We start from the raw sequence: 27,538 nt of genomic DNA, 5'->3' as shown, positions 1-27,538 counted from the left end.
CGAACCCAGTCGCACAATTGAGATGATACATCATAGGCACGCAATGTGATTACAAGTAGCTCGTGAGGAATAGTGTCAAAAGCTTCTGGTTGCTTGGCTGATTTGGGGGGAAGGGACCAAACAGTGAGGTCATCGGTCCCATCGGATTAGGGAAGGATGGGGAAGGAAATCGGCCGTGCCCTTTCAAAGGAACCATCCCGGCATTTGCCTGAAGCGATTTAGGGAAATCACGGAAAACCTAAATCAGGACGGCCGGACGCGAGTTTGAACTGTCGTCCTCGCGAATGCAAGTCCAGCGTGCTAACCACAGCGCCGCCTCCCTCGGTAAAAGTTTTCTGGAAATATAGAAATAGAATCAGTGTGATTCCCCGTCGATAGTAGTCATTAGTTCTGTGAATAAAGACCTAGTTGTGTTTCGCAATACTGATATTTTCTGAATACGTGTTGACTGTTTGGCAATGAATCGTTTTCTTCGAGGTACAGCTGCCAAGAGCTTCGATGATGAGCTAGAACATCATAGTCGTAAAAATGAACACACCTTTTCTATATATGAGCCTCAGTGGCTGGGAACGACCGCTGTGGAACCAGTGAGGTTTATTGTGATATTTTGGTGGTGTTGGAAGTATAACTCAGTATATGTTCTAAAATCCTGCTAAAAAATCGACGTTAGTGATATGGGTCTGTAATTCATCGTACTCCCCCTATTACCTTTGTTGAGTATTGGTGTGACTGTGCAACTTTCCCGTCGCTAGGTAAGTATTTTTTGTCAAGCGGGCTGTTGTATTGATTATAAGTAAGTATTTTTTGTCAAGCGGGCGGTTGTATATGATTATAAGTATGGGACTATTGTATCAGCATACACAGAAAGAAACTAACTGGATACATCTTGATCGGAGGACTTGCCTTTATTACATGATTTAAGGTGCTTCGTTGTACCGACGATATCTACTTCTGTTACTCATGTCGGCAGCTGTTCTTGAATCGAATTCTCGAACATTTGCTTCGCCTTAAGGGTGAAAGAATTTTGGAAAACCGTGTTCAGTGACTCCGCTTTAATGGCACTGTCAGCGGTAACATCTCCACTGCTACCGTGCAGTGAAGGTATTGATTGTGTCTAGTCACTGGCGTACTTGACACACGACCAAAAGCTCTGTGGATTTTATGCCAGATTTCGAGGCAGAGTTTCACTGTGGAAACCATTAAAAGCGTCTCTCATTGACGTCCTACCAAATTTCGAGGTTCAGCAACACTAAGCCAGTCTTGGATATTTCACATTCTTTTAAATTTGGCATGCATTTTCCGTTGCTTCCGCAACAGTGTTCTGACCTGTTTTGTGTACTGTGGGGGATGAGTACAGTCTCTTAATAATTTATTTAGTGTGTATCTCTCACAGCCCATCGATAACTTCCGTTTTGCACGTGCCACACTTGGTTTTATGATCTCGTAAAAAAATTAAAACAGCTTTTCTGTTGATGTATCTAGTATGCTAAAAGCAAAAAAACTCAACATGAAGTTTACTTCATTTTTGTTATTACTTGATAACAGAGAAAAATATGCTGCAGCGGAATAGAGTTAGTTGCAACAGTGCTTTTCTATACTTACTTTCTTCTCTGAAACCATTTTATCAGGTTGGCGTTTCACTTTTTTCTGGATGTTATGCCACTTGTTTATCGTCAATACGTCACATTGTTGCACACGAAACTGTCTGCCCGTTCTGAGATGTGACATGATTAAATAGAACTTTTATAAATCCAAGTAACAATTCTTCCAGTGAAATACCACATTTGAGCAATTTCTCTGTTTCTCAGATAGCCGCTTTATTGTCGAACTTTATGCACTACAATAATGTCATTGTATTTAACGAAATAAAGTGCAGCTGCGAAGAGATTCGATGATGAGCTAGAACACCATGGCCATAAAAATGAACATCTCTAGCAAATAGGAGCCTCAGTGGCTTGGAACGACTGCTGTGAAACCAGTGAGGTTTAATGGGATGTTTGGGTGGTGATGAGAGTATAACAATGACATTCACAACCACCAACAGATAACAAAATGTCGGATGCCAGGACGCCATATTTAAGAGTGTGGAAACTCACTTACCTGCTCTGGACCATGTTGTTCTTGTTGTGGTTTTCAGTCCTGATACTGGTTTGATGCAGCTCTCCATGCTACCCTATCCTGTGCAAGCTTTTTCATCTCCCAGTACTTACTGCAACCCACATCCTTCTGAATCTGCTTAGTGTATTCATCTCTTGGTCTCCCTCTACGATTTTTACCCTCCACGCTGCCATCCAATGCTAAATTTGTGACCCCTGGATGCCTCAGAACATGTCCTACTAACCGGTCCCTTCTTTATGTCAAGTTGTGCCACATACTCCTCTTCTCCCCAATTCTATTCAGTACTTCATCATTAGTTATGTGATCTACCCATCTAATCTTCAGCATTCTTCTGTAGCACCACATTTCGAAAGCTTCTATTATCTTCTTGTCCAAACTATTTATCGTCCATGTTTCACTTCCATACATGGCTACTTTCAGAAACGACTTCCTGACACTTAAATCTATACTCGATGTTAACAAATTTCTCTTCATCAGAAACGCTTTCCTTGCCATTGTCAGTCTGCATTTTATATCTTCTCTACTACGACCATCATCAGTTCTTTGCTCCCCAAATAGCAAAACTCCTTTACTACTTTAAGTGTCTCATTTCCTAATCTAATTCCCTCAGCATCACCCGATTTAATTCGACCACATTCCATTATCTTCGTTTTGCTTTTGTTGATGTTCATCTTATATCCTCCTTTCAAGACACTATCCATTCCGTTCAACTGCTCTTCCAAGTCCTTTGCTGTCTCTGATAGAATTACAATGTCATCGGCGAACCTCAGAGTTTTTATTTCTTCTCCATAGATTTTAATGCCTACTCCGAATTTTTCTTTTGTTTCCTTTACTGCTTGCTCAATATACAGATTGAATAACATCGGAGACAGGCTACAACCCTGTCTCACTCCCTTCCCAACCACTGCTTCCCTTTCATGCCCCTCGACTCTTATAACTACCATCTGGTTTCTGTACAAATTGTAAATAGCCTTTCGCTCCCTGTATTTTACCCCTGCCGCCTTCAGAATTTAAAAGAGAGTATTCCAGTCAACATTTTCAAAAGCTTTCTCTAAGTCTACAAATGCTAGAAACGTAGGTTTGCCTTTCCTTAATCTATCTTCGAAGATAAGTCATAGGGTCAGTATTGCCTCACGTGTTCCAACATTTCTACAGAATCCAAACTGATCTTCCCCGAGGTAGGCTTCTACCAGTTTTTCCATTCGTCTGTAAAGAATTCGCGTTATTATTTTGCAGCTGTGACTTATTAAACTGATAGTTCGGTAATTTTCACGTCTGTCAACACCTGCTTTCTTTGGGATTGGAATTATTATATTCTTCTTGAAGTCTGAGGGTATTTCGTCTGTCTCATACATCTTGCTCACCAGATGGTAGAGTTTTGTCAGGACTGGCTCTCCCAAGGCCATCAGTAGTTCTAATGGAATGTTGTCTACTCCCGGGGCCTTGTTTCGACTCAGGTCTTTCAGTGCTCTGTCAAACTCTTCACGCAGTATCGTATCTCCCATTTCATCTCCATCTACATCCTCTTCCATTTCCATAATATGGTCCTCAAGTACATCGCCCTTGTATAGACCCTCTATATACTCCTTCCACTTTCTGCTTTCCCTTCTTTGCTTAGAACTGGGTTTCCATCTGAGCTCTTGATATTCATACAAGTGGTTCTCTTTTTTCCAAAGGTCTCTTTAATTTTCCTGTAGGCAGTATCTATCTTACCCGTAGTGAGATAAGCCTCTACATCCTTACATTTGTCCTCTAGCCATCCCTGCTTAGACATTTTGCACTTCCTGTCGATCTCATTTTTGAGACGTCTGTATTCCTTTTTGCCTGCTTCATTTACTGCATTTTTATATTTTCTACTTTCATCAATTAAGTTCAATATTTCTTCTGTTACCCAAGGAGTTCTACTAGCCCTCGTCTTTTTACCTCCTTGATCCTCTGCTGCCTTCACTACTTCATCCCCCGGAGCCACCCATTCTTCTTCTTCTGTACTTCTTTCCCCCATTTCTGTCAATTGTTCCCTTATGCTCTCCCTGAAACTCTGTACAACCTCTGGTTTAGACAGTTTATCCAGGTCCCATCTCCTTAAATTCCCACCTTTTTGTAGTTTCTTCAGTTCTAATCTGCAGTTCATAACCAATAGATTGTGGTCAGAGTCTGGATCATACAACGAACGAATAACCGAACGATAGTACAAACAGCGCCAGAGTCCTATTTCTGGCGTGAAAACTGGTGAATTGACAAGCAGCGTTGCACAAGAAGTTGCAGACCTACAGTTAAGTTTGCAAGGCAAAGAAGCTACACTGGCGTAAAATATTATTGTGTGCATGGTAGAGTACTGGGCGGTCAGAAAGCCTGGAAGGATGTTGCAGGGTAAGTTGTTCTGAGAAATAACTGCTGAGAAAAAACTTCAATTCATTACACCGTTTCCGAGTTAATTAGCATTGAAGTCAGCCTATCTGGCCGTTGCGCGCGCAGATTCAGGCGACCATCCAGAGAAAGTGTCGCCAAACGTGTACTTCGTTTGGTTTCCTAAAACGGAACAAGAGAGACACAAAAATTGGATATGGAACGGTAGTAAGGATCGGATCCGAGCATTATCGTCAACGAAATGACAACAACTGGTACTAATAGTATCTGGCGGGCCGCCTCTATTTGCTCGCGCAACGGCCTGATTGGTTAACTTCAGTGCTAATCGTCTCTGAAACAGCGCAGCACATTGAATTTTTTTTAGTAATTATTTCTCAGCGCAAGCTATCCTGCAACGCCCATACAAGCTTTTGAGACTGTTTCTGACCGTTCTATATATGCATGGTTTTTTGTTGGATCTGCAACGCGAGATTAAGGTATAATAAATGCCGATCTCTGGTAATGTAGAAGCAGAGGATAATTCTTGGGATTACACAAATGTTTCAGAGCATGGTATTCATTGCATTGTTGCTCCCGAAGCATATCTGCGTTGTCTACAAGAGTTGCTTGGCCTGTAGGATCAAGCAGCTGTCTAAATCTACGACGTGACGAACTGCAGACTTTTTCATTCCTAAAGACGTACCAACATACTTGGTGGGCGGTCATAATTTTCTGTCAATCAGTGTAAACTGAACATAGATAAGGCGGAAGAGAGCATTTAGCAAGTAATGTAATTTCAGTTTCGTTCAAACCCTTCGTAAAAAATAGACCCAGTGCATCACTTTCGGTTCTATTCCGCTGAAATCTTTCCAGCAATGTATTTTCTGGTTTGGCGAGTACCAGTAGGAAAGTCATACGTTTCGGGAAATCTACATCTAGGTTGTGTTTTAGTGTTTGATTGTCGAAATCATTTACAGTTAACGAGAAACGAAAGAGAATTTGCCCTCTTTTTTTCCCCTCATTGTAGTAGACAGTAGTATTATCATTCGTAGTTAAGTAATGTGCGTTTGGGGGGCGTGTGAGAGGCCGAGGAATTGCTCTGCACCTGTTCACGACGTCTGGGGATTTGCTTGGATGAAGAGACAACGGGGCGAAATGTTTACTGGATGTAACGGCAAGGCTGGCGGATATGCTGATCACAATTCAGCCTTGAACCTACCTTCTGCTAACGGGGCAGACTGCAGGAGTGAACAGTTGTGACGGCTTCCTTTATTTATAGAGCGCTTTCATGTGCAATGAGAAGATAGTGAACGTTATCTAAAATTCACGTCTGCCTTTTTTTGTCTTCAGCACTTGGCCCACCTTTGCCAGGGTATCATCCATCTATAAATTTGCTAATTATTTCCTTTTAATTACAATGCTGAATATGGCAGTCATTCAATCATATGCATCATCTGCCTGTAGCCCTTGTACACTTTGTCCTGTATGCATTCATGTGTTAACTGTTTTTGTTTGTGAGGTGTAAATGAGGAACCAGATCGGCGTTTGCTTCGATGAGTGAGAAAAATCGCGTCAAAACACATCTAGACTGCCCAGTGAACAAGACCAACGGTCGTTAATTCAACGCACGAATTTGATTGGATCTGGCTCACGTACCTGCCTCGAAAGCTACCGCATCACGTTATCTGAGCTGGCGAAACGTTATCTAAAACCGGATCATAATATTACTTGTTATAGCCCACAAATTGCCTAAAGATTATCAGCGCTGAGGCTATTATTGTTTTCTGCTTTCAGAGCCTATTTCTGCTATTACAAGTTTTCTCCCAATCTTTGGCGACGCAGACTGACAAAATGTGGGAAATACCACGCATTTTTTTTAACTTAGATTTCAGAGCACCCTTTCTTTATGACACTATTTTTGCCTAAATTGCAATATAGGCCTGAAGTAACTCTGAGACTCGTGTGGAGCAGCACGCAAGACAAGTCAAAGAATAAGGATTAGTGATGCATGCAAGCGGAAAGGTGGTTGTGCAACAACAAAAACTTTGGCTAGGTTCTAAGACGGCTTGCACTGATCAGCACGTGAAAGCCAACCCAAGGGATAACCAGAGAGATGTACACACTAACCTTCATGAGAAGAGCATTTTATATATGTCTGTGGTCAGCCAGATTTAGGTTTTTCGTAAATTCCCTCCCTAAATTGCTTAAGATGAATACTGGGTTGGCTTCCTTAAAGGGGACACAGTCCATTTTCTTCCTCATCCATGCCCAGTTCAGACTTCTGCTATGCTTTTAATGATCTAGTCAAACCCAAATCTTCTATGCTTTTTTCCTCGTGGAAACAGGAAAAAAAGACAGGAAGATTGGGAAAAGATAGTAAAAGAAATGAACTGTTTAATTTGTTGAAGAACTATTATGGCATAATGTTTATGTGAATTAAGGCAACTGCAGAAAAATGTGGAAAATTAAACTCGGTTCTCCTGTAAATGGATCTAATTTCTTAACCACTGCATCCCTTCTCTCAGCAGAGAAATAGGAATCAGAACTAAATCCTAAAAGAGAATACTGATTTCTAAAAGAAAATCATTGCAGGCAATCAGAAAAGCCACAGTGACAACGAATAAAATGCTTAATTTCACCCATATTGCAAATGACAGTAAAAACTACATAGCTGTAATATAATGCAATAAGAGTCATATAGAAGCAGAACCCAAATATCTCTTATTTTCGTATCATTTAATGTCCTATTATCAGTTTCATGTTACCTGGTCATACTCATATAGAAATGCATTTTGGTATACTGCAGTGAATGTTTGGCAGGTAAGTTATCATTTAGTGTCAATATCACCAGCTGCATCAAATCTTGCATCACAGTGGGTAAGGGAATGTAATGTGTATCGAGAAATTGAGCTGTGTTGGCTCTAAACCATTAGACTAAGGCTGCCTATCAAAACACAAGGCAGTGGTGGTTAACGCTTCATATTGCCTCTCAACCAGTTCCAACAAACATACAGAGGAAATAATGTCTGTAAAAAAAAAAAAAAAAAAAAAAAAAAAAAAAAAAAAAAAAAAAAAAAAAAAGTGTGACATATGACTCGCACAGTCACCAACCACAGTAAGATGCTTAGAGCAACCATTTAGGGCAACAAAGGTGGTTTATGTTCTGGATTGTTGGATTTCTCAGTGCAGATGTTGACAAATCTAATAGCATGGACAGAAATAACATGCTATTCCATTGGTTCCATTATTGCTCCTAAATGACAACCCACTGCCAGTAACATGGTAAATTAATTGTGAAATAAAATATATCCCAAGGAATAATTATTATTCTGTAATAGGTTTGTAGTATATCAATGTGACAATATCTCAAAAGATAAAACCAGAGCTGTTCAGCTTTTGTTTGAATCACATTACAGTGCACGCAGTACTCTTCAGTATTATTGAATCATTGTGGTCTGTTTCACAGACTACCATTATTGCAGGAAAAGAGCAACACACTAAACAAAGAAATGAACTGTTAAACATGCAGCTGTCAAACACAATAACGGATGATAATGTTTAAAAGTTGAGTTATGAATTATGGCACTGACATTTAAAATGTTTCAATTAAATTATCTTCATTAGTAGGTACTAAATCAGCAGATTTAGCTGGGCAATTACTACCATTCTGTTCCAGTACAACTACTGCTCATTCTCTTTTAGATCACTGAGAGATGGTACAATAGGGTTCAAGTCCTTGTCTGCTCGTCCTGACTTCAATTTTCCACACTTTCGTTGAACCACTGTGTTAGGAAGAAGGTTCCTTCAAATATGTCACTGCAGATTTTCTTCAAGTCCAACTACAAACACACTCTCCCCCCCCTCTCACCTCCTCTCTATCTCTCTTTATGCCCCTCCCCCCCCCAAAAAAAAAATATTCTTGTGGCTAAGATCTTTCCCCATCCTTTGCGTCTCTGTCTATCAACAATGCCTCATCTTTGCAGTGCCTTTTAAATTCTTATACTTCTTCCTCCTCCTGGTGAATTGCAGCTGTTGTGTTAATTCAGCACAGACTGCATACATAACCAATTTCCTGCAAATGTTAGCTTTTAGAAATGCTTACAGAGATTTGAAAATTTGTTTAATAAGCATTTTGTATGAAAGAAAGAGAACTGAAATGCTGTAATTTTCTTTCAGGTACGAGCGACTGCTCCGACGGGCCAAAACAGAGGATCTGTCTGAGGTATCAGGCATTGGATGCCTCTACCAGAGTGGCGTTGACCGCTTTGGTAGACCTGTTATAGTATTTGTTGGCAAATGGTTTCGCTTTAAGGAAATTAACCTTGACAAGGTAGGAGATCCGAAATTGGTATCATAGTAATATTTTCTTCTATCTGTTATACTACATGTGGCCTATATCTGTGCATATCACCATACGGCAAAAATGTTAAGTGGAAATTACATTCAAATGACAGTGGTATTCAAAGCGTAGGTTTCTAGAAGATGATAATGGCCTTGCTTTTCAATAACCTGATTTGCTGCATCTCTCCACACTAGACTATCGAATGCAAATCTTTTCATATCTGTGTAACTGCTGCAGCCTCTATCCATGTGGAGCTGCTTATTGCAGTCAAGTTCTGGACTCCCTCTGCAATTACTCCTTGTCTCCCCCCCCCCCCCCCCCACACACACACACAAGCACAAGCACACACATGCCCCTCCAGCATCAAATTAAGTATCCTGATATTCAGTACTTCGTCATTAGTTATCTGATCTACACATTTAATCTTCACCTTTTGTCTAGCAGCACATTTTAAAATCATCAGTTTTCTTCTTGCTTATGCAGGGTCGGTTAAATTGGACTTTAAGACTCTGAAACGATATAAAAATTTATTGAGACACCTCATAGAATCAGTAGATGAGTCTTTTTGTAGCAAACAACCTGAAGTTTGATTCAAGTAGTGTGTAAGTACCCCCTTCTGCCACTAGGAGCACCAATGTAGTGCACAATTAAAATGGCTACTTTCACTGGTGCGGAGCATGCTCACTGTATGTTTTGATTTCATGAACTCTACAACAAGTGTTCGGTGTAAATTTCACATTGAATATGCTAAAGAACCTCCAAGTATGGCTATAATTTACTCTTGGCACAAGAACTTTGTTGGGACGGGTTGTTCACTGTTACACAATAAATCACCAGGACGACCACGCGTTGATAATAATGTCGAACAGGTTAGGGTGTGCTTTGTCCAGAGTCCACAAAAATCAACATGACATGGCTCTCGTGACTCTGGCATTCCACAAAAGACTTTGCCGAGTACTGCATATAGATGTTTATACTTGAAAACATACAGATTCACAATGGCACAGCACATTGGTGATGCAGATAAAGTTGCTAATGGGAATTCTGTGCAGAAATGTTGCATCTTATAGAGGATGATGAGACATTCCTGAATACAATAATCTTCAGCGATTAGACAACATTTCATATCAGTGTTATGGTAACACCTGCAACTGCAGAATATGGGGCAACAAAAATACACAAGCAATCCTGGAACAAGTTTGACAACCCTGAAGTTAATGTGTTTTGTGCCCTGAGCAAACTGAAAGTGTACGGTCCTTTCTTCTTCATGGAGAAAACTGTCACTGATATTTTGTATCTGGATATGCTTCAAAACTTTTTAATTCCACAGATCGATGAAGATGACTGAGATGGGATGGTTAACTACCAGAAAGACAGTGCACTATCTTATTTCATCAAGGAAGTGCAAGGTTTCCTCAATAATCACTTCCCAAGTTGGTAGACTGGCTGTGAAGGGCCAGTTGTATGGCCCCCTAGTTCCCCAGGCTTGACAACACTAGATTTCTTTCTCTGGGGTTTCATTAAAGACCATGTGCATCTTCCTCCCCTACTACACAGTTTAGCCAACATGATAAACTGAATCTACACTACTGTTGCATAAGTTACACCCGATTTGCTGCAACGAGTGTAGGAAAAATTGATTACCAGTGGGATTTTTGTTGAAGCACAAATGATAGTCACATTGAACCAAAATGACACGTGATACTTTTATGTGATATTTGAGGTTGTTTAGTACAAAATGACATATTTACTGATTATGTGAGATATCTCAATAAATTTCTGTATCATTCCAGACTGTGACGTTCTTTTTGACTCAACATGTACTATCTGTCATCCATGTTTCGCTTCCATATGAGGCCATTTGAAGAGAGATACTTTCAGAAACCACTGTCCAACTCAAAATATTTTTCAAGAAAGCTTATCTTTTTATTGCCAGTCCACATTTTACATACTTCTTACTGTAGCTATAACATCTTCATGAAATTAGAGGTAGCATTTCTCAATATTACTTGAATGATGTAATTGTACACTGTTGTGTCTATATAATTAGTCACCTCCTTTATTCATAAATAATTTGTAATTTCATCTCCTTTATTTACTCGTTGTCTCTCAATGAATTCAATTTCTTTTAATTCTTTTGTTTTTTCTTTCAGAATTTTAATCCATTCTCAAAATTTTTACCTAGTTCCTAATTTATGCCTTGTGTCACACCCTTCTCATCATCTACATCATTTTCATGTCCTTTGACTCTAATAATGGCAATTTGGTTTCTTGACAATCTATAGTTGATGTTTTGCTCCCTGCATTTCATCCCTGATAACTTCAAACAGTGTGTTCCAGTCTACATCATAAAAGCTTGTTCTATATCTATAATGCCATAAGTAAGAGTGTAGGTTTGTCTTTCTTCAGTCTATTTTTTAAGATAAGCTGTTAGGGACAGTATTGCCTCTTATGTCCCTATATTTCTTTGGAACCAAAACTGATCTTCCCTTAGACTAGTTTCTACCAGATGTTCCATTCTTCTGTAGATAATTCATGTTAGTGTTTTGCAACCATGACTTGTTAAATCGATGGCCTAGTAAAACTCAATAGCTGTCAGTTTCTGCCTTTTTAATAGGGGTTTTATATTCTGTTTGAAGTCTGAGGGTAGTACAGCTTTATCATTGTTAGTTCCCTCAAATACCTCAATACTTGTAATTTTGAGGGAAAATCATCTGAACCAGTCCAAGTACACTGTTTTGATCTTGGTGATTCAGTACTCTGTCAAATTCTTCTCACAGTTTGCATCATTCATATCCTCTTCCCCTCCTTTAATATTGTCCTAAACTTTTTCCCTTTGTATAGATCTTCTGTTTATTCTTTTTGTCTTTCACATTCCTTCTTTACTTCATACTGACTTTCCATCTCAGTTTTTGATGTCCATACAGTTTTTTTTCCCCTCCATAGATTTCTTTAATTTTCCTTTGTGTTACATTATCATGTGTGTTCCTCCTGCTATGTATTTCTTCTTTAGCCATTATTACATCACTAAATACCAAGATTTGGAAAGTACACCACTGTATAGATTAAACGAAGGAACACCATCTAATTTCAGAGACATATGTTTTTCTATTATTTTGTGTGTGTGTGTGTGTGTGTGTGTGTGTGTGTGTGTGTGTGTGAATATTTTTGTGAAAAATTTATAAATTTATTTGGAAGAGGGATTATTTTATCATTAAAGAATTCTTCTCCATACTTTTTTGACAAGAAGAAGGATGCTGAACTGAGGTAGAGCCATTGATGTTGTTAACATTCAGTATGTCCAAACCCTGTACAACTGATTACATTTTGCCAGGTATTCACACCTCCATATTCAAATATCAATGAGTGCATAAACATGAGCCTACTGACATTGCAAAAATCTTAATAAACTATGTCCACCACATTTTATACGAAGTTTGGTGTATCCCAACAAGCTTTTTGCAGATGATGCAGTTATCTATAATGAAGTACTATCTGAAAGAAACTGCCTAAATATTCAGACAGACCATGATAAAATTTCAAAGTGGTGCAAAGATTGGCAACTTGCTTTAAATGTTTAGACATGTAAAATTGTGCACTTCATGTAACAAAAACACACAGTATCCTGTGTCCATACTATCATTGTATCATTGTTGGAATGGGCTAACTAATACTAGTACCTGGGTGTAACACTTTGTAGGAATATGAAATGGAATGATAACATAGGTTCAGTTGTGAGTAAACCAGGTGGTAGACTTTGGTTTATTAGTAGAATACTGGGAAAGTGCAATCAGTCTACAAAGGAGATTGCTAACAAATCAGTCATGCAATCCATCCTAGAATATTGCTTATGTGTATGGGACCTGTACCAAATAGGACTAACAGGGGATATTGAACATATACGGAGAAGGGCAGCACAAATGGTCACAGGTTTGTTCGATCTGTGGAAGAGTGTCACAGAGATACTGAAGGAACTGAACTGGAAGACTCTCTGGCAGCTGAAGCCAGTCTTTATAGACTGGCTTCAGCTGCCAGAGACTGTGGTCATGTGTGTGTGAGATTTGTGTTTCTGTGAGTATGTGCGTGTATATTTTGTCTATTTTTTACAAAGGCCTTTTTGGTTGAAAGCTCACTTTCCGACAGTCTTTTGATTGTGCTTACCTGTGACTCAGCATCTGCACTATATGGTGAGTAACAACTACCCTTTTCATAATATTGTTACATTCCATCCTGAATTTTCTATTGTTTAAGACATTTTAAGATCTAGGTGCAAGCTAGGCAGTTTTCATTTTGATGTTGACTCAGGAGGCCTCTTGTATGAAACAGTAGGTCAGCATCAGTTTTCAATAAGTAGTAGAAACATCTTGCCCAAGAAGGATATGAAAAAAAAAATTTTTTAGTCTCGAATATTTTTAAAAAAATGGCTTGTAGTGCTCTTACAACCAGCTCATGGCAGTGACTGAAAATGGAAACACATAATAAACAAGACATCTCCAATCTTCATACCTCTTCCCACTGTTTTCATAAACTAACATGTGATCTCACAAATTGTGGTAGTTATGTCTATCACACCATCTATTTATTACAAAAACTTTTTTTTTTTTTTTTTTTTTTTTTTTTTTTTTTTTTTTTTTTTTTTTTTTTTTTTGAGATTTCAGCTATGTAATATTGGTTTCGAATTTGTTTAAGGCACTGCTATATCTCATCTACCTGCTGGATCCATTAGTGAAGGGAGATTACATAATAGTGTACTTCCATACTTTAACATCAACTGCTAATCATCCTTCTTTGACATGGCTTCGAGAAGTATACAATGTGCTGCCTTACAAGTAAGTAAAAATGATATTTTTGGGTTTCTATCTGTTTTTTCATTTGATTTTATCTATAATTGACTTTTTAAAAGACTTATCTTTCATTGGATAAAGAAAGATTTAACCAAACAAAAACAATACACTTAGTTTTTATTTTCAAAAGTTGCATTATAAAAAGAGGGTTATATTTTGTGGTAGTTACTGAGAAAAATAAACGGCCATTCCTTGCAAACAACTGAAATGATGTCAAGTAACAATTAGTGAGTAGTGTGAGCAAGAAGCAGTCAATTTCAATACACTCCAATTGGGAATGTAAAGAGAAATATGCGATGAGCCATATGACAAATCATTCAGTTGTAAAATTACTGATAGCTCCAGATGTACATTACTTTTCTGCTGTCTTTATTAACATCTCTGATCATGTTCACTTAGGTTAGGTTAAAACTAATCAAAATAAAAGATTGTCAGGTAAACATTTTTTATTGCAATCCATAACATGATTTGAGAACTTTCACCCTAATCTGTAGGGAGGTATAATGGGTTCCAACATGATTTTTGATGAGTACATGTGTATTTTCATTGGATACAACCAGCAATGTATATGTTACATTTCATTTTCTTTACATAAAACGTTTCATATATGTCATATATTAACTCAGCTGCTTATTTTTGTAGAAAAATGTGACACAATTTAACTATTTTACAAGAAACTGAAATAATTTAAAGAAAGTGACCTGTTGCATCCTTGTAAATGCAGTCATGTAGTATCTATTAGATGGCTCATATATCAGAATGCACAAAGTTTTTATTGTTTTTTTTTTCACTTCTCTTGTGGCACATGTTGAATTATTCCTCAAGCCTCAGTACATACTACTTTAGATTTTCCATAATGTAGTCCAAAGGCATAGATTCTTTCTGTTGATAACACCACTTTCTACCTACTCATTCATATTGAACTTTGTATAACAACATACTCTAAATATTTTTATCTTAATTTTGAGGCCTCTGTCAAATATAGCAGTGTAATCCAAGTGCTAACTAAATCTTTTCTAATGATTCTTGTTACTCTGTTGGATTGTGATCATTTCATTGTTGATTGGTATTATTTTTCCCAATTTTGCTCTTTTTTCATTTCCGACTAGTGTAATTTTTGTAAATTCATTTTTGCAAATGCTTAAAATTTATCAAATTACAGCTCCCAGCATAGAGGTGGCTGGCTACCATTCCCCTTCTTTCAAAATAATCAGTTGCCAGTATATAATTTATATGTTGCAGAATATTAGTAAGATTTATTCTTTTTCTCCTGTGGTATTGTAAAATCCTCTGCAAAATTCAACACACAGGAATGAACATGAATAGTAACAACTGCAAGAAACTTCTTTTTTTATTTTTATTTTTTCAACACACATAGGAACTAATATGAACAGTCACAACTGCAAAAACTACTTTTTTACCGCATAAAATTTTTTAAAAAATGTTCCTTATGGTTGTAACTGTTCATGTTCATTCTTAAGTAAAAAACAAGAAACGCCATTCTCCAGAAGACATGTTCTAAAATATTACTCAATACACACAGTTTACTGGCACACACATCTTTCATCCTTTCTTTTACCTCTTGAGCCACAATTGGATCACATCAGCCAAGATAATATTTCCACAGGGAAGATTCAGTATCAAACTCTTCATTTCATTACAGTTCCTCTTACCTCCTAATAAAGAGTAAATTCATCTAAAAGTGTGTATCCTGAGGCTGGAGGTTCAATGCGTGATGGAGGAAAATATTATAGTAACTTGAGGTTTATGGCACCAGCATGGGCACTGTTGACACGATTAACAGTGTTCCTGGTATGCTTGTGTAAGGACTTTGTACTCTTAACTAGGGTACAAGGTTTTATTTCTTGTTGTTCAAAAAATTGTAACGAGTTGCTTATGAGCAGGAATTTAGGAATCTCCAGAAATACAGAACTAGGATAAACAAAGTATGTTAGCACTCTATATAGTCAACATTTGGATAACTGAGCTTGCAGATCCTTATATTACCATTTGAGGTGCAATGTTCCTTGTAAACAAGCCCACATTCATTCCACAAACAATCTGTTGTTCTTGAATGGTAATTAATACACTCATGTGGCTGTTAATTGTAATGTTATATGTAATCAGCTAATTACATGAGACACTACTTTGCAATCTTTTAAACTGTCACATAAACTACCTATTTTAATTACTGTTATTAATGTTGATAATTGCAGTAAATTCATCATAGCTTAATCTCTGTTGTAACACATTTTGACTCCTCTCATTTCCTGGAGATGCTCATGAGTCATGGGAGCTACAGAAAGCAAAATGTGAATAATAAAATGAAAGAATATGATTCTTGTTACCTTCTGTTCTCCATTTTTTCTGCAATCAATAATACCCAGACAATAAACTGTAGTGATTTCACTGGTACAAACCAGAGACATTGCCGATGTGTGGGTTGGTTTGCATGCCTCAGTGATACAGATAACTTCACTGTAGATGTGGCAACAGTGGAATGGTACCTGTAGAGAGACCAGACAAAAATGTAGTTCTGGAAGAGAAACAGCAGACTCTTCAGTAATTGCAGGGGCAACAGTCTGGATGACTGACCAAGCTAGCCTCATAAAATTAGCCAGCACAACCTTGGTATGCTGGTCTTGTGAACAGCTGAAAGCAAGGAAAAATTATAGCCATTATTATCCCAAGGGCATTCATTTATACTGTATATATTGTAATTGACAATGACCGAAGTAGAGAGGATATAATGGAGAGTGAAATTACAATCAAATCTAGACCATTAGCTGCTTACAAGCATTGATAAATATCAACAGGGACAGTTGAAAATGTGTGCCCCGACCAGGACTTGAACCCAGGATCTCCTTCTTACATGGCAGACACTATCCGACTGGGCTATCAAGGACACAGAGAATAGTATGACTGCAGGGACTTATCTCTGGTGCACACCCCGTGAGACCCACATTTCCAACTTACCGATTCCCATATGAATGCATCCACATTGAAGATCATTGGCCAGTAAGCCTCAACTACATGAAGGCAGTATTTTTGAAAAAGAGGAATTTGCAAACATGTATTTAAATTTAAGGGTTAGGGAATCATTTTCAGAAGATAATTGTCTGGAGCAAGGCCTTGTATGGAAGTTAAATGTGGATGATAAGTAGTTAACACAAGAATAGCATAATGGTAGTTTTTGATTGTGGTGCAACAGAAGATTGCTGAAGAGTAGATGGGTAGATCGAGTAACTAATGAGGAAGTGCTGAATCGAATTGGGGAAAAATAAATTTATATCGCAACTGGATTAAGACAACAGATCGGTTGATAGAACACATCTTGAAGCATGAATGAATCATCAATTTGGTAACAGATGGAAGTGTGGAGGGTAAAATTTGAAGAGAGAGAGAGAGACAATGGATGAATACAGTAAGCACATTCAAATGGATGTAGATAGCAGCAGTTATTCAGAGGCTGGCACAGGATAGAGTTGCATGAAGAGCTGCATCAAATCACTCTTCTGACTGAAGATCACCACAGTAACAACAATAACATGCTTTTACCACCATCAGAGAAAATTTACCAGGAAAGCACTCAGAATTGCTGTTGGTAGGAATATCAACAATGTAGGGAAAGATAGATTGCTACTTACCATAAAGAAGACACGTCAAGTTGCAGACAGACACGATTAAAAGACACTCACATGTAGCTTTTGGCCACAACCTTCATCAGTAAACACACACACACACACACACACACACACACACACACACACACACACACACGACCCCCAGTTCCAGCATCTTGGACATCTCCGCAGTCGTGTGTGTGTGAGGTGTACTTGCTTTTTGTGTGTGTGTGTGTGTGTGTGTGTGTGTGTGTGTGTGTTGCCTGTCTGCAACTTGATTGATGTGTGTCTCCTTTACAGTAAGTAGCAATCTATCTTTTCCCACATTGTTGATATTCCTAAGTGAATTTTCCATTGTTTGAGAATTATTGCTGGGACAGATACATGTTTGTCACACAATGTCATGGAGCAAGAATGCATAATTAAGACAGTAACAAAGCAAAACAGAATATTAAAAACATACAAACTAACAGAATAAAAGATATGCAAGGGAGAAAAGTAGTTTAAAACAAGATATCCTGATTAATGATAACATATCTATTTCTCTATCAATTATCTGATGATAATATAAATGAAATTCTATTAGTTCTTTTTTCTTTCTTATCATTAGATGAGGAACTGATGTATTCAGAAGGTTATAGTCAGGTCTCCTCTGTGTTCTCACTTCATATATAAAATTTTATTATCTTCTTTAATGAAGAATTTGTGTGTGTTTCCCTTTGTTTTTAAATTAATACTTGCTTTAAACAATTACTACATGCTGTTCAAGTCTTAGAAACAGATTTTGTACAACAGGTGTTAACATTTATCAGGTATACAATATGTCTGCATTTGGCTTTACAATGTTTTGTTTTTCAGGTACAAGAAAAATCTGAAATCATTTTACATCGTTCATCCCACAATTTGGACAAAGGTATGTTCTTGAGTGATAAAGTGTGCCCATCTCTATCATTTACCTATTGTTAATAAGTAACCATAATTAGTTAGGCTTATACGTTAGGGAATTAGTAAGGTGACCAACTGGTAACAAACAGCCTGTGAACCCTAAAACTTTATGAATGTAATGTATGAGTGAACACATACATGAAAGTGACTAAATAAACAGATGAAGGGTAATGTATGCTGCTGATGAACTTCATTTCCCCTATAGTTCTATCCCAAGATAATCTGCAGAGACTGTAACTTATTGGTGCTGATATGCCAGATAGTTCTAAAAAGGATTCATATGCTTGCTAGGAGCTTACATCCCTTGGTAGATAAACAGACTGAAACTCTGAACTTACTTAAATTCCACTGAAGTGCAAAAAGAATTTTATAATACTAGTATGGCCTTTGTTTTTTCCTTTTTGGGGTGTGGATCAATAGACAGTGGGGGAAATTTTGGAGAGCCTCTTTGCATGTTTGAAGCAGACAGCATGTGATCTAGTATAAAATTTCAGAAGTTATGTGAGGCTGTTCACAGATGTTACTGTTTTATATAAGAAAGTCATAATGCCAGAAAATTGTGGTGAAATGCAAGAAGACCTTAGGATTCATCAGAAAAATCTTAAAGAAATGCAATTCACCAGTGAAACAGTGGGCCTACATGATGCTACTACACTAATTGTTGAGTATTTCTCAGTAGTCTGGATCCTTTATCAGATGTGTTTAGTGAAGAAGATAAAGAGGACACAAAGAAGAATGGTGTACTTTGTCACAGGCTTGTTTATGCAAGAACATCATAGGGGTTCTCATCAAACTGCAGCAGTAGGCACTATGAGGCATAGTGCACCACAGAAAGGCTGACTGTTAAAATTCTGAGACCGTGCTTTCCAATAAGAGTCAAGCAACATATTACGTCCTCCTGTGTACCTGTTGCAAAATGACCATAGTGGGAAAATCAGACACATGTGAGCCAATTTAGGACATTATATTTCTTCCCATGAAAATGGAAAAGACATGAGGGAAAATATATGGGTATGATCCACCTTCTGAGAAATGTAGATGTAGATGTAAAGGAATCTCCCGCAGGTAATTATTTTGTGGCCAAAATATTCTCAGTAGGTACATTTTAGAATTTTACTTTATATCCTATCAAAAATTGTTGGTCAGTTCTGCTCAGCTCCCACACAGATTAAACATATCAGTGATGAACCATACAACTCAAATGCCAATCTTCTGTTTCTTTTGAATGTTTTCTATTAGGTTTCAAGTTTGAAAAGAAAGGTGGATAAAGATGAAGATGCAGGTGGTGAGAAATTTTGTTTTTGTCCTCTGAGTAATGGTTGGAGATAAACCTTACTTTCATTTTGTACATGTTTACAAGTGCACATATATTATGTAGCATAAATAAAGAAGAATGTTTGCATTACTAAGGAAGTTGTTTAAGGCATATTATGATCTGACTGTTTTGATATGGTATGTTTCATCAAAATCATACAGCTCAGTGGCAGTGGGCAAACAGTTTACTACAGATATATTCTTGCACTCCACCAGAAAATGTTGTGTACAGGGATTGGGAGAAAAGTCATTGCAACTATAGATGGGAACTACATGTGTCGACACTGAATAAACACAAACATTGTGCCTCACTTATTTATTACAGTAGAGTATAGGATAATACTGGTTTTGAGACAAAATGATTACAGCACTGCACACATACAGTTGAAATGACAAAACTGGATCTAAAGTCCCTTAGAGTAGTCCCTTGCAGCATTCACTACACACTGCTAACTATATGGGACTTGCTGAATAGAATCTGTGCCACCATTTGCCAATTTGCTGCACCTTGTCTGAATCAGGTCATTTGTTGTCAAACAGCATTGGCAATGTCCTCTCATATTGCAAACCAACTACCACATAGTGGTTCATTTACCTTTAGAATGAGATCAAAGCCACAGAGCAGAAGGTCGGGAGACTATGGTGGTTGCTGCATCACAGTCAATTCATGTGATACCCACAGCAATACGATTTTGCGCAGTTGCAGCTCTGTCTGCAATATCCTACAGTGTGACAATAATTGAATTATATGAAAAAACAACATAAATTAGTTACAAACTATGGCATGCTTACACTTTATTCAACATGTAAACATCACGACAGATATTTGGATTTAGATTATGATTTGTTTTACATGCCTGCCGTCATTGGTGATAATGTGGCACAGACAAATAGCGAAATTCTGCATGACCAGCTGAAGCATCGGGACATTAATGCTATGAGTTACCTCTGAATGGCTGTTTTCAGCTTAGAAATGGTTTTGGGGTTATTGTTGTACACCTTCTCTTTAATATAACCCCACAAAAAGGAGTCACATGTGTTCTGATCCGGAGAATATGGCAGCCAATCAAGGCTCATGTCAGTGGCCTCTGGGTACCAGAGAGCCAGAATCCAGTCACCAAAGTGCTCCTCCAGGACATCAAACACTCTCCTGCCTTGACAGGGATCCATCTTGTATGAACCACATCTTGTTGAAATCAGGGTCACTTTGGATAATGGGGGTGAAATCATCTTCTAAAACTTTCATGTACCTTATAGTAGTCACCATGCCATCAAGGAATATCACACTGATTATTCTCTAACTGGACATTGCACACCACACAGTCACCAATTGATGGCAAAGAGACTTCTCGATCATGAAATGCAGATTCTTAGTCCTTCAAATGTGCCAATTTTCCTTACTGACAAACCCATCCAAATAAAAGGGGGCTTCATCACTGAACCAAAACATACAATTCCTATCATGCCCCGCAGCCAACCATGCAGTCTGAATATCGTAATGCAAACCCTTCCAGAAGTTATGACGATTTTATTTCATATAGTTCAATAATTGTCACTCTGAGTGAATGGTGCATTACTTGATGCCACTTGTCCTTTCTAACTCCAGTAGTATCCATCATCTGTCTTCCTCCAGGAGCTATTTGACTGACAGGTCACTCAGAGCAGCAGTTGCCTCATGTCTTTGCTAAAACTTTCCTCCTCCCATTCCCCCCACCCCACCCCCTTCCTTCTGCTACTTTACAGTATGAGAGGGTGTTATTCCCACAGGCTTCCACTGATTCAATGGGACATTCTATCGTATTTTTCTGTTGGAGAAAGGCTATTTTGATGTAAGCATGCTGCTCAACATTGGTTACTTCCATCTTGCAAGATGCTCACTGCACAACTGATTTCGGAGTACGCACTGTGCTACTACCAGGAATCACTGAGCCATCTGCCATTGTGAATACACACTATGCCTGCATAGCTTCCACACAACATTTAACAGTTTGTGATTTGCTGACATATCTGCAAGAAAAAAATATAGTTGCAATGACTTTTGCCACAACCCTAGTATGACGTAATACACGAATGGAATCATATGGACACTACCAGTTTGTGAACTTACCAAAAATGCTCAGTTAGTGGTGGCTGATGTCATTTTCCATGAAACTGTGTAGGGAGTTTACCAAGTTTATCATTCTGCAAAGAACAAGAATACATTTGTAGGGAACTGCTCACCATCACAGTGTGATGGATATGGTGTGAAGTGAATAACCATGCCATGTCAAACAATTTCTTAATAATGCAAGCAGTCAGCGTTTCCTTACATACATTTTCATCATTACTAAATTTAAGGCAGTTGTAGGTCATGCCAATCTGGTACGATAGTGGTTTTTTAAGTCCATTCCAGATCTACTTGTCTGGAGGATAGTGCTGTTGTGCATTATGTTACCAAGTGTATTGTCTCCGAAATGATTAATTTTATACAGATAATTGCTCATCTTTAGGTTTAAATGACTAAATGAGAGAGAGAGAGAGAGAGAGAGAGAGAGAGAGAGAGAGAGAGAGAGAGAGAGTGAGAGAATTTACTGTAACCCTACTAGGTATCTTGGCTTTACAAAGACTATACTCAACCAACAACTGCAGAGTCCTTGAATGCATAATGTATGGTAAGTAGTTTTACTTAGGGTTTGAAACTCAATGAGGATAGCAACAAAGATGGAAATTTGTTTATCAATTACAACTAGTAAGAACATATTTTCATTTTTTTTAAAATATGAAGCTTAACTGAGATACTACCTGTCCTCTCAAACTGAAAAGAAAATGAAATGTAAATTGCTGCAATTCCTATTACAACTCCATTTGTTACTGATTCTTAATGACTTAAGAAGCACATGGAAAGATGCCATAGAATAGATATTTCAGAATCAATGTCTGAAGGCTTTACAAATATGACACCAGAAAGTCGTTGGTGGAATATAAATAATACAGTGAGCTGTGCTTGTGGTACAGCTTGTGGACAGCTGGGACCATGTTGTCATGCAGGTATATGTGTATTATATTTGTAAGGAGGACATCATCTGACAGCTTAACAACATTTTCAGTCATGCTTGTGTGTTTACTCATGGCTCAACCATATGTTGGGTTGTTACCTTACCCTTCCATTATTTATATGAAAGCTTTGCTACTTCATTCTTAGCAGTTTTCATTTATTTTTTGAATGTGTTATAATTTGTCAAAATAAATTTCTAATATACTATGATTGTCTATAATTTACTTGCAGATGATGACATGGTGGTTTACAACATTTATGGCTCCAGCCATCAAGCAGAAGGTCCACAGCCTTCCTGGTGTAGAATACCTGTACAGTGTAATGTCCCCTGACCAATTAGAGATACCAGCTTATATTACAGAGTATGATATGTCGGTCAGTAGAGCTCATTTTTTTCTTACAATATCCCTTACTAATATTCATTATATTCAAAATACATTTGAGTTAAATGATATTACTTTCTTTCCAGATTAACGGCCTAAGATATTTTCAGCCTGAGTCACCTACATAGATAGATGCCAAATGCACAAGCTGAAGAGAACTGTTGAATTCAAAATGCAGTGCCCCATATAGCAGAACAAAAATGTAGTGATAAAATGAGCTTCATAATATTTAGAACTTTAGCCAGAATGTTTTAAAGCAGTGAAGATTTGTTATCAACCTCCAAGGAGTATATGGGCTGAAAGTGGTTATAAAAGTTGTTAAATTTTTGTGTCATTCTACTGCCATGACGTGTTAATGGTATTTATTCTCAAACTAAATACTGAGAATCAAATGACTGACAGCGTGAACTCCATTTTAATGAATTGTATGTTCTTATTCTATACAGATGTTTCATATGTTGATAAGTGGGAGCACTAAAATTGTTAATCTTAAATTTTCACTAGAGATATCCGTAAAATGTGCCATCAAGTAGTTCAGCCAATACAACAAAAGTTTATGATTAATAACAAAGTGCTGGTGTTCAGGCAATAAGTTTTATGATTTATCAGTGACATGTAGTGAAAAGTGGATTAACAATATTTTTAATAATATCATAAAAATCAAAATAGATGCCAGTATTTACCACAGTATCAATTTTTATTTTCATGTTAAACAGGGAGGATTGTTAAATGTAGTATTGAATAATTAAGATGTTGACGAGTGAGTGGCTTACTTTCCTGTGCTTGTTGTATGAGGAGATATGTTAAGAGATGTAATAACATTATGAATGTTTTATGGTAATTTTTATTTTATATTTTGTACAATTTTGTAACCATTAAATAGCATCACTAATGATGTACAAGTGAAGAACTATGTTTTACAAGTTAAAGTTGTCAAGTGTCTCTCAGGGCACTACTGCAGCTGTTGTTGAATATTTTGTGCATTAGAAAAAGGTACAAAAATACTGTTTAGTATTTTTATACAGATGCACGATTTATTGTGTTTTGAAAGTGTAAAACAAGTGTTAAATGTTGAAAATCCTGTGGCCTTCCACGTGGTTCCACAATAGATACAACAATTTTTACTAGAGAATTCGTTTAAAATATATGCTGCCTTTATTCAGAAATAGTGCCTGTTATATTCGCCGATAACATCTAATTACAGGTGAAAACAATCAATAATCATTGCAATAATCTGAGACTGACTGTATTTCTCTTTGCAGAAAATATTTATGGGCTGAATTGAGGGAAACTGTTAGTATATATTACATATGCTTTACTTGTTAAATGCACTTGACATCTTGAAATGATATGCACTATTTCCAGATGTCAGTATTGCCTTTTTCATTAATAATGTTCAGTTAGAGAATAACAGCCCAAAATAAAGGAAAAATGTGATATCTGTACATCAATTTCAACCAGAAAATTCTGACAATTATTAAAAAAAACAAAAATGCTTATTGTACTATACGAATAGCCGTGCCACAGTTTCAATAAAAAATAACAATGGATCTAGATTGTTATCAATCACAGAATTCACAATAAAGACTACTCCAGATTTGTTGAAATTTTATCTAATAATTTACTCTTCATGTACATACTAATTAACTTGTTTAGGTCCAAAGAATTTTTCTTCTGACTGAATTACCACGTTAGCAAGATATGTAGCACAAGATTCTTAGCCAATTGGAGACAGAGCCAATGACTGTTATTGCTTAAAAGATTGATTGCCACTACCATCTCTAAGTGTGTTGCGTTACAGATACAGGACACTACCAACAGCAGCTGCGAGCACTTCATTAGATAGAAACCTCAACCCCTGGATGATTTGTTTTCTTTTGCAATACTGTAACATAATTTCAATATTATGAAAAGGATAGATTCTATCCACCATATAGTGGAGATGTTGAGTCACAGACATGCACAACAAAAAAACTGCTGAACGAGCAAGCTATCAGCCAAAATGCCTTCTCTTGAATTAGACAACATATCCACACCCATTTCCCCACAAACACAACTCACATACACATGACCACTGTCTCTGGCTGCTGAGGCTAGACTGTGACTCAACATCTCCACTACATGGTGAGTAGCAATCTATTCTTTTCATAATATCGTCATTATTCTGTCTTGTATTTCCCATTGTAACATAATTTCCATTTACGTAATTACATAGTTTACTACAGTATTTATCTGGAACCAAATCCCTATTTACAACAGAATAATAATCTATAATGTGATTCTACCATGGAGTTTATGCAAAGAGGGTGGAGGTAATTCTCCCTATGGGAATGATGTAGTTCATCAGACAAATAATGTGGTAAAACAAAGTAAATTAGAATAATCTTCTTTAATGGTGGTTGTCTTTATTCTATCCATTTTTAATGTATCTCTTATGTACCTCTTTGGATATTTCTGTGTTAAGAGAGGTCTGAAAAGCAGCCCATCCAACCTCTGAAACAAAATGAGGAGCTGTTTGATCAAGAAGCAGCGGCATTATCAAAATTAATCTAATGGAAATAAAGCGGGAGGGACTTAGCGATATATTGATCACATATACCACACTCAAAGATGGATCCTCGTATTGCCTTGTATGCAGCAGTTGGCCAGTTAGAACTTGCCTAAAGACTAATCTGTAATGGTGTTTACATTCTTAATCAATCAGTTTCCTGGCCACAATGAAACAGAATGCATTGCTAAATTATATTTTGTTCCATAATACAGGTAAATAGAGGTGTCACCGACACTTGCTTCGTAACCTCCCAAAACTTCTTTACAGTTCTGTCAGACTGTTCACATACTATCAGAATACAATTATGCCAATGATATTGTGCTCTTCAAGAACTGTCACACTCTATTTTATATTGTTAGGAACCTTAGAGACATACCAAATGTCACAATGTACAGAAGGTGAAAGTACACCATAACAGAAAACAAGAAATTGCATTCATTGGGAATCTAAAACACACTCACCGCCAGCTCACAGTCGGTGGGCAGACTTGACTTGGGGTGCCTCAGTCAAATATGTTGTTCTTATGTAAGGCAGGAAACTGACACGGTGGTTGCACACAACCAGTGCGATGAATAAAGGTGTGGTGTCCTATTTGGCTAGTTATTTGGGGTCTGATGAGGGTGACAAAACTCAACTAGCTGACATGGCTGACATGCCATTATACTTCCTTTCATCTCATATGGTTTGGAAATGTGGTTAACACGAGTAAGCAGTTCGAGCCTCAGTCCAGCACACATTTCACTCGTCGTTGCTGATTCTGCATAAAGTCCCAATGCAGCTGATACCATCAGTTCCTTCCCTTCTTTCCTCCCCCCTCCCCCCCCCCCCCCCCCCCGCCCACCCCCGCCCTAAATTTATGTTAAAAGAGAAAACTGAAAAATACACGGAAGAATGGAGACACCTCAAGCGGATGGGTGAAGAAAGAATTCCATTTGTTGTAAACAGGTACAGGCCCTCAGTTAATTACATGAAGTTGGAACAGCCATATTGCCTAAGAGGAAGAAAAATAAATACTTCTTACAATGTCATAAATTTATTAGGACAAGAACCCCCAAATTCTGTTCACAAGGTGACCCTCACAAGTACTTCAGGGACTGACACACGAATTCACAGACAACGCAAACACTGTTACACAGACAATATTTCTAGCTTTCCACGCTGTAATGAATAATCCTTTAAATTTCTGACCTGTGGTGTCTTGGTTCACTCTGAGGATGGCTTGAAGAAATTGAATTCACACCACTAATATCTGAAAGTAAATGGATCGTACGTTTAATAACCTATCATATATCTGTACATCTGTAGTGCTGTCAGAACAGAGATGGACATGTTACTTAACGAGCATGTCTTGTACTACCTTAAGATCAAACAGGCGCTCGGTATACCAGAGAAAGGTTTTGCTGCCTAATTGTAGGATACGAGTGGTCAGAAGAGTGTGCCACTAGGAAATCTACTTTGTGGCCGGTTTTGGAGTAAAATGAGTGTAAATCCAAGTCGTGTTACGTGCTAGAGGATGAGGCTGTCAGACATGCTGCAAAGCGGAGACAAAAATTTCTGCAGTAACAAGTGTGATGGTAAAGGATTAAGAATATACAGATTGTTGTAATAACTCTGAATATTATTTTCAGTTTCATTTGTAAGACTGTTGACTTAACTTTGAAGCAGAAAAGTTCCAATTACATCAACAAGAGATACACACACATAAATATTACATTTATGTTTATATGTAGAATCACTCATTGTTACAGTGCACTTCATTCATCATTAAAAAACATGTTATATAAGTCACACAGTTCCATGTGTTATATTCAATTATTGACCACTGTCTGTGGCTGCCAAGACAAGTCGGGCCTCAGCAGCCAGATACAATGGTCTTGTGTGTATGACCTGTGTTTGTATGAATGTATGTGTTTATGTTGCCTATTTCAGAGAAAGGCCTTCTGGCCAAAAGCTTACATCTTTAGTAGTCTTGTTGTGCCTGTCTGCAACTCAACATCTCCACTATACGGTGAGTAGCAGTCTGTCCCTTTCAGAAGAC

At 37.6% G+C, this 27,538-nt stretch overlaps 1 protein-coding gene across 2 annotated transcripts in view; it reads left to right on the top strand.

Annotated features, from left to right (window-relative positions):
* LOC126188403 (protein GDAP2 homolog) overlaps window positions 1-24,556 on the top strand; it is a 1,021,851-nt gene extending 997,295 nt beyond the window's left edge. For both annotated transcript variants that reach the window (XM_049930006.1, XM_049930005.1), the window contains 5 exons: window positions 8,641-8,794; window positions 13,496-13,635; window positions 18,132-18,186; window positions 22,798-22,941; window positions 23,036-24,556. In XM_049930006.1, coding sequence (XP_049785963.1) covers window positions 8,641-8,794; window positions 13,496-13,635; window positions 18,132-18,186; window positions 22,798-22,941; window positions 23,036-23,077 — 535 coding nt within the window. In that variant the 3' untranslated portion in view covers window positions 23,078-24,556. The remainder of the gene's footprint in view (window positions 1-8,640; window positions 8,795-13,495; window positions 13,636-18,131; window positions 18,187-22,797; window positions 22,942-23,035) is intronic.
* Window positions 24,557-27,538: the final 2,982 nt, after the last annotated feature.

This window comes from Schistocerca cancellata, chromosome 5 (genome assembly GCF_023864275.1).
Source record: "Schistocerca cancellata isolate TAMUIC-IGC-003103 chromosome 5, iqSchCanc2.1, whole genome shotgun sequence".
Lineage (NCBI taxonomy): Eukaryota > Metazoa > Arthropoda > Insecta > Orthoptera > Acrididae > Schistocerca > Schistocerca cancellata.
Note: the sequence above shows the minus strand (reverse complement) of the source record. Positions and strands in the feature narration are given on the sequence as shown.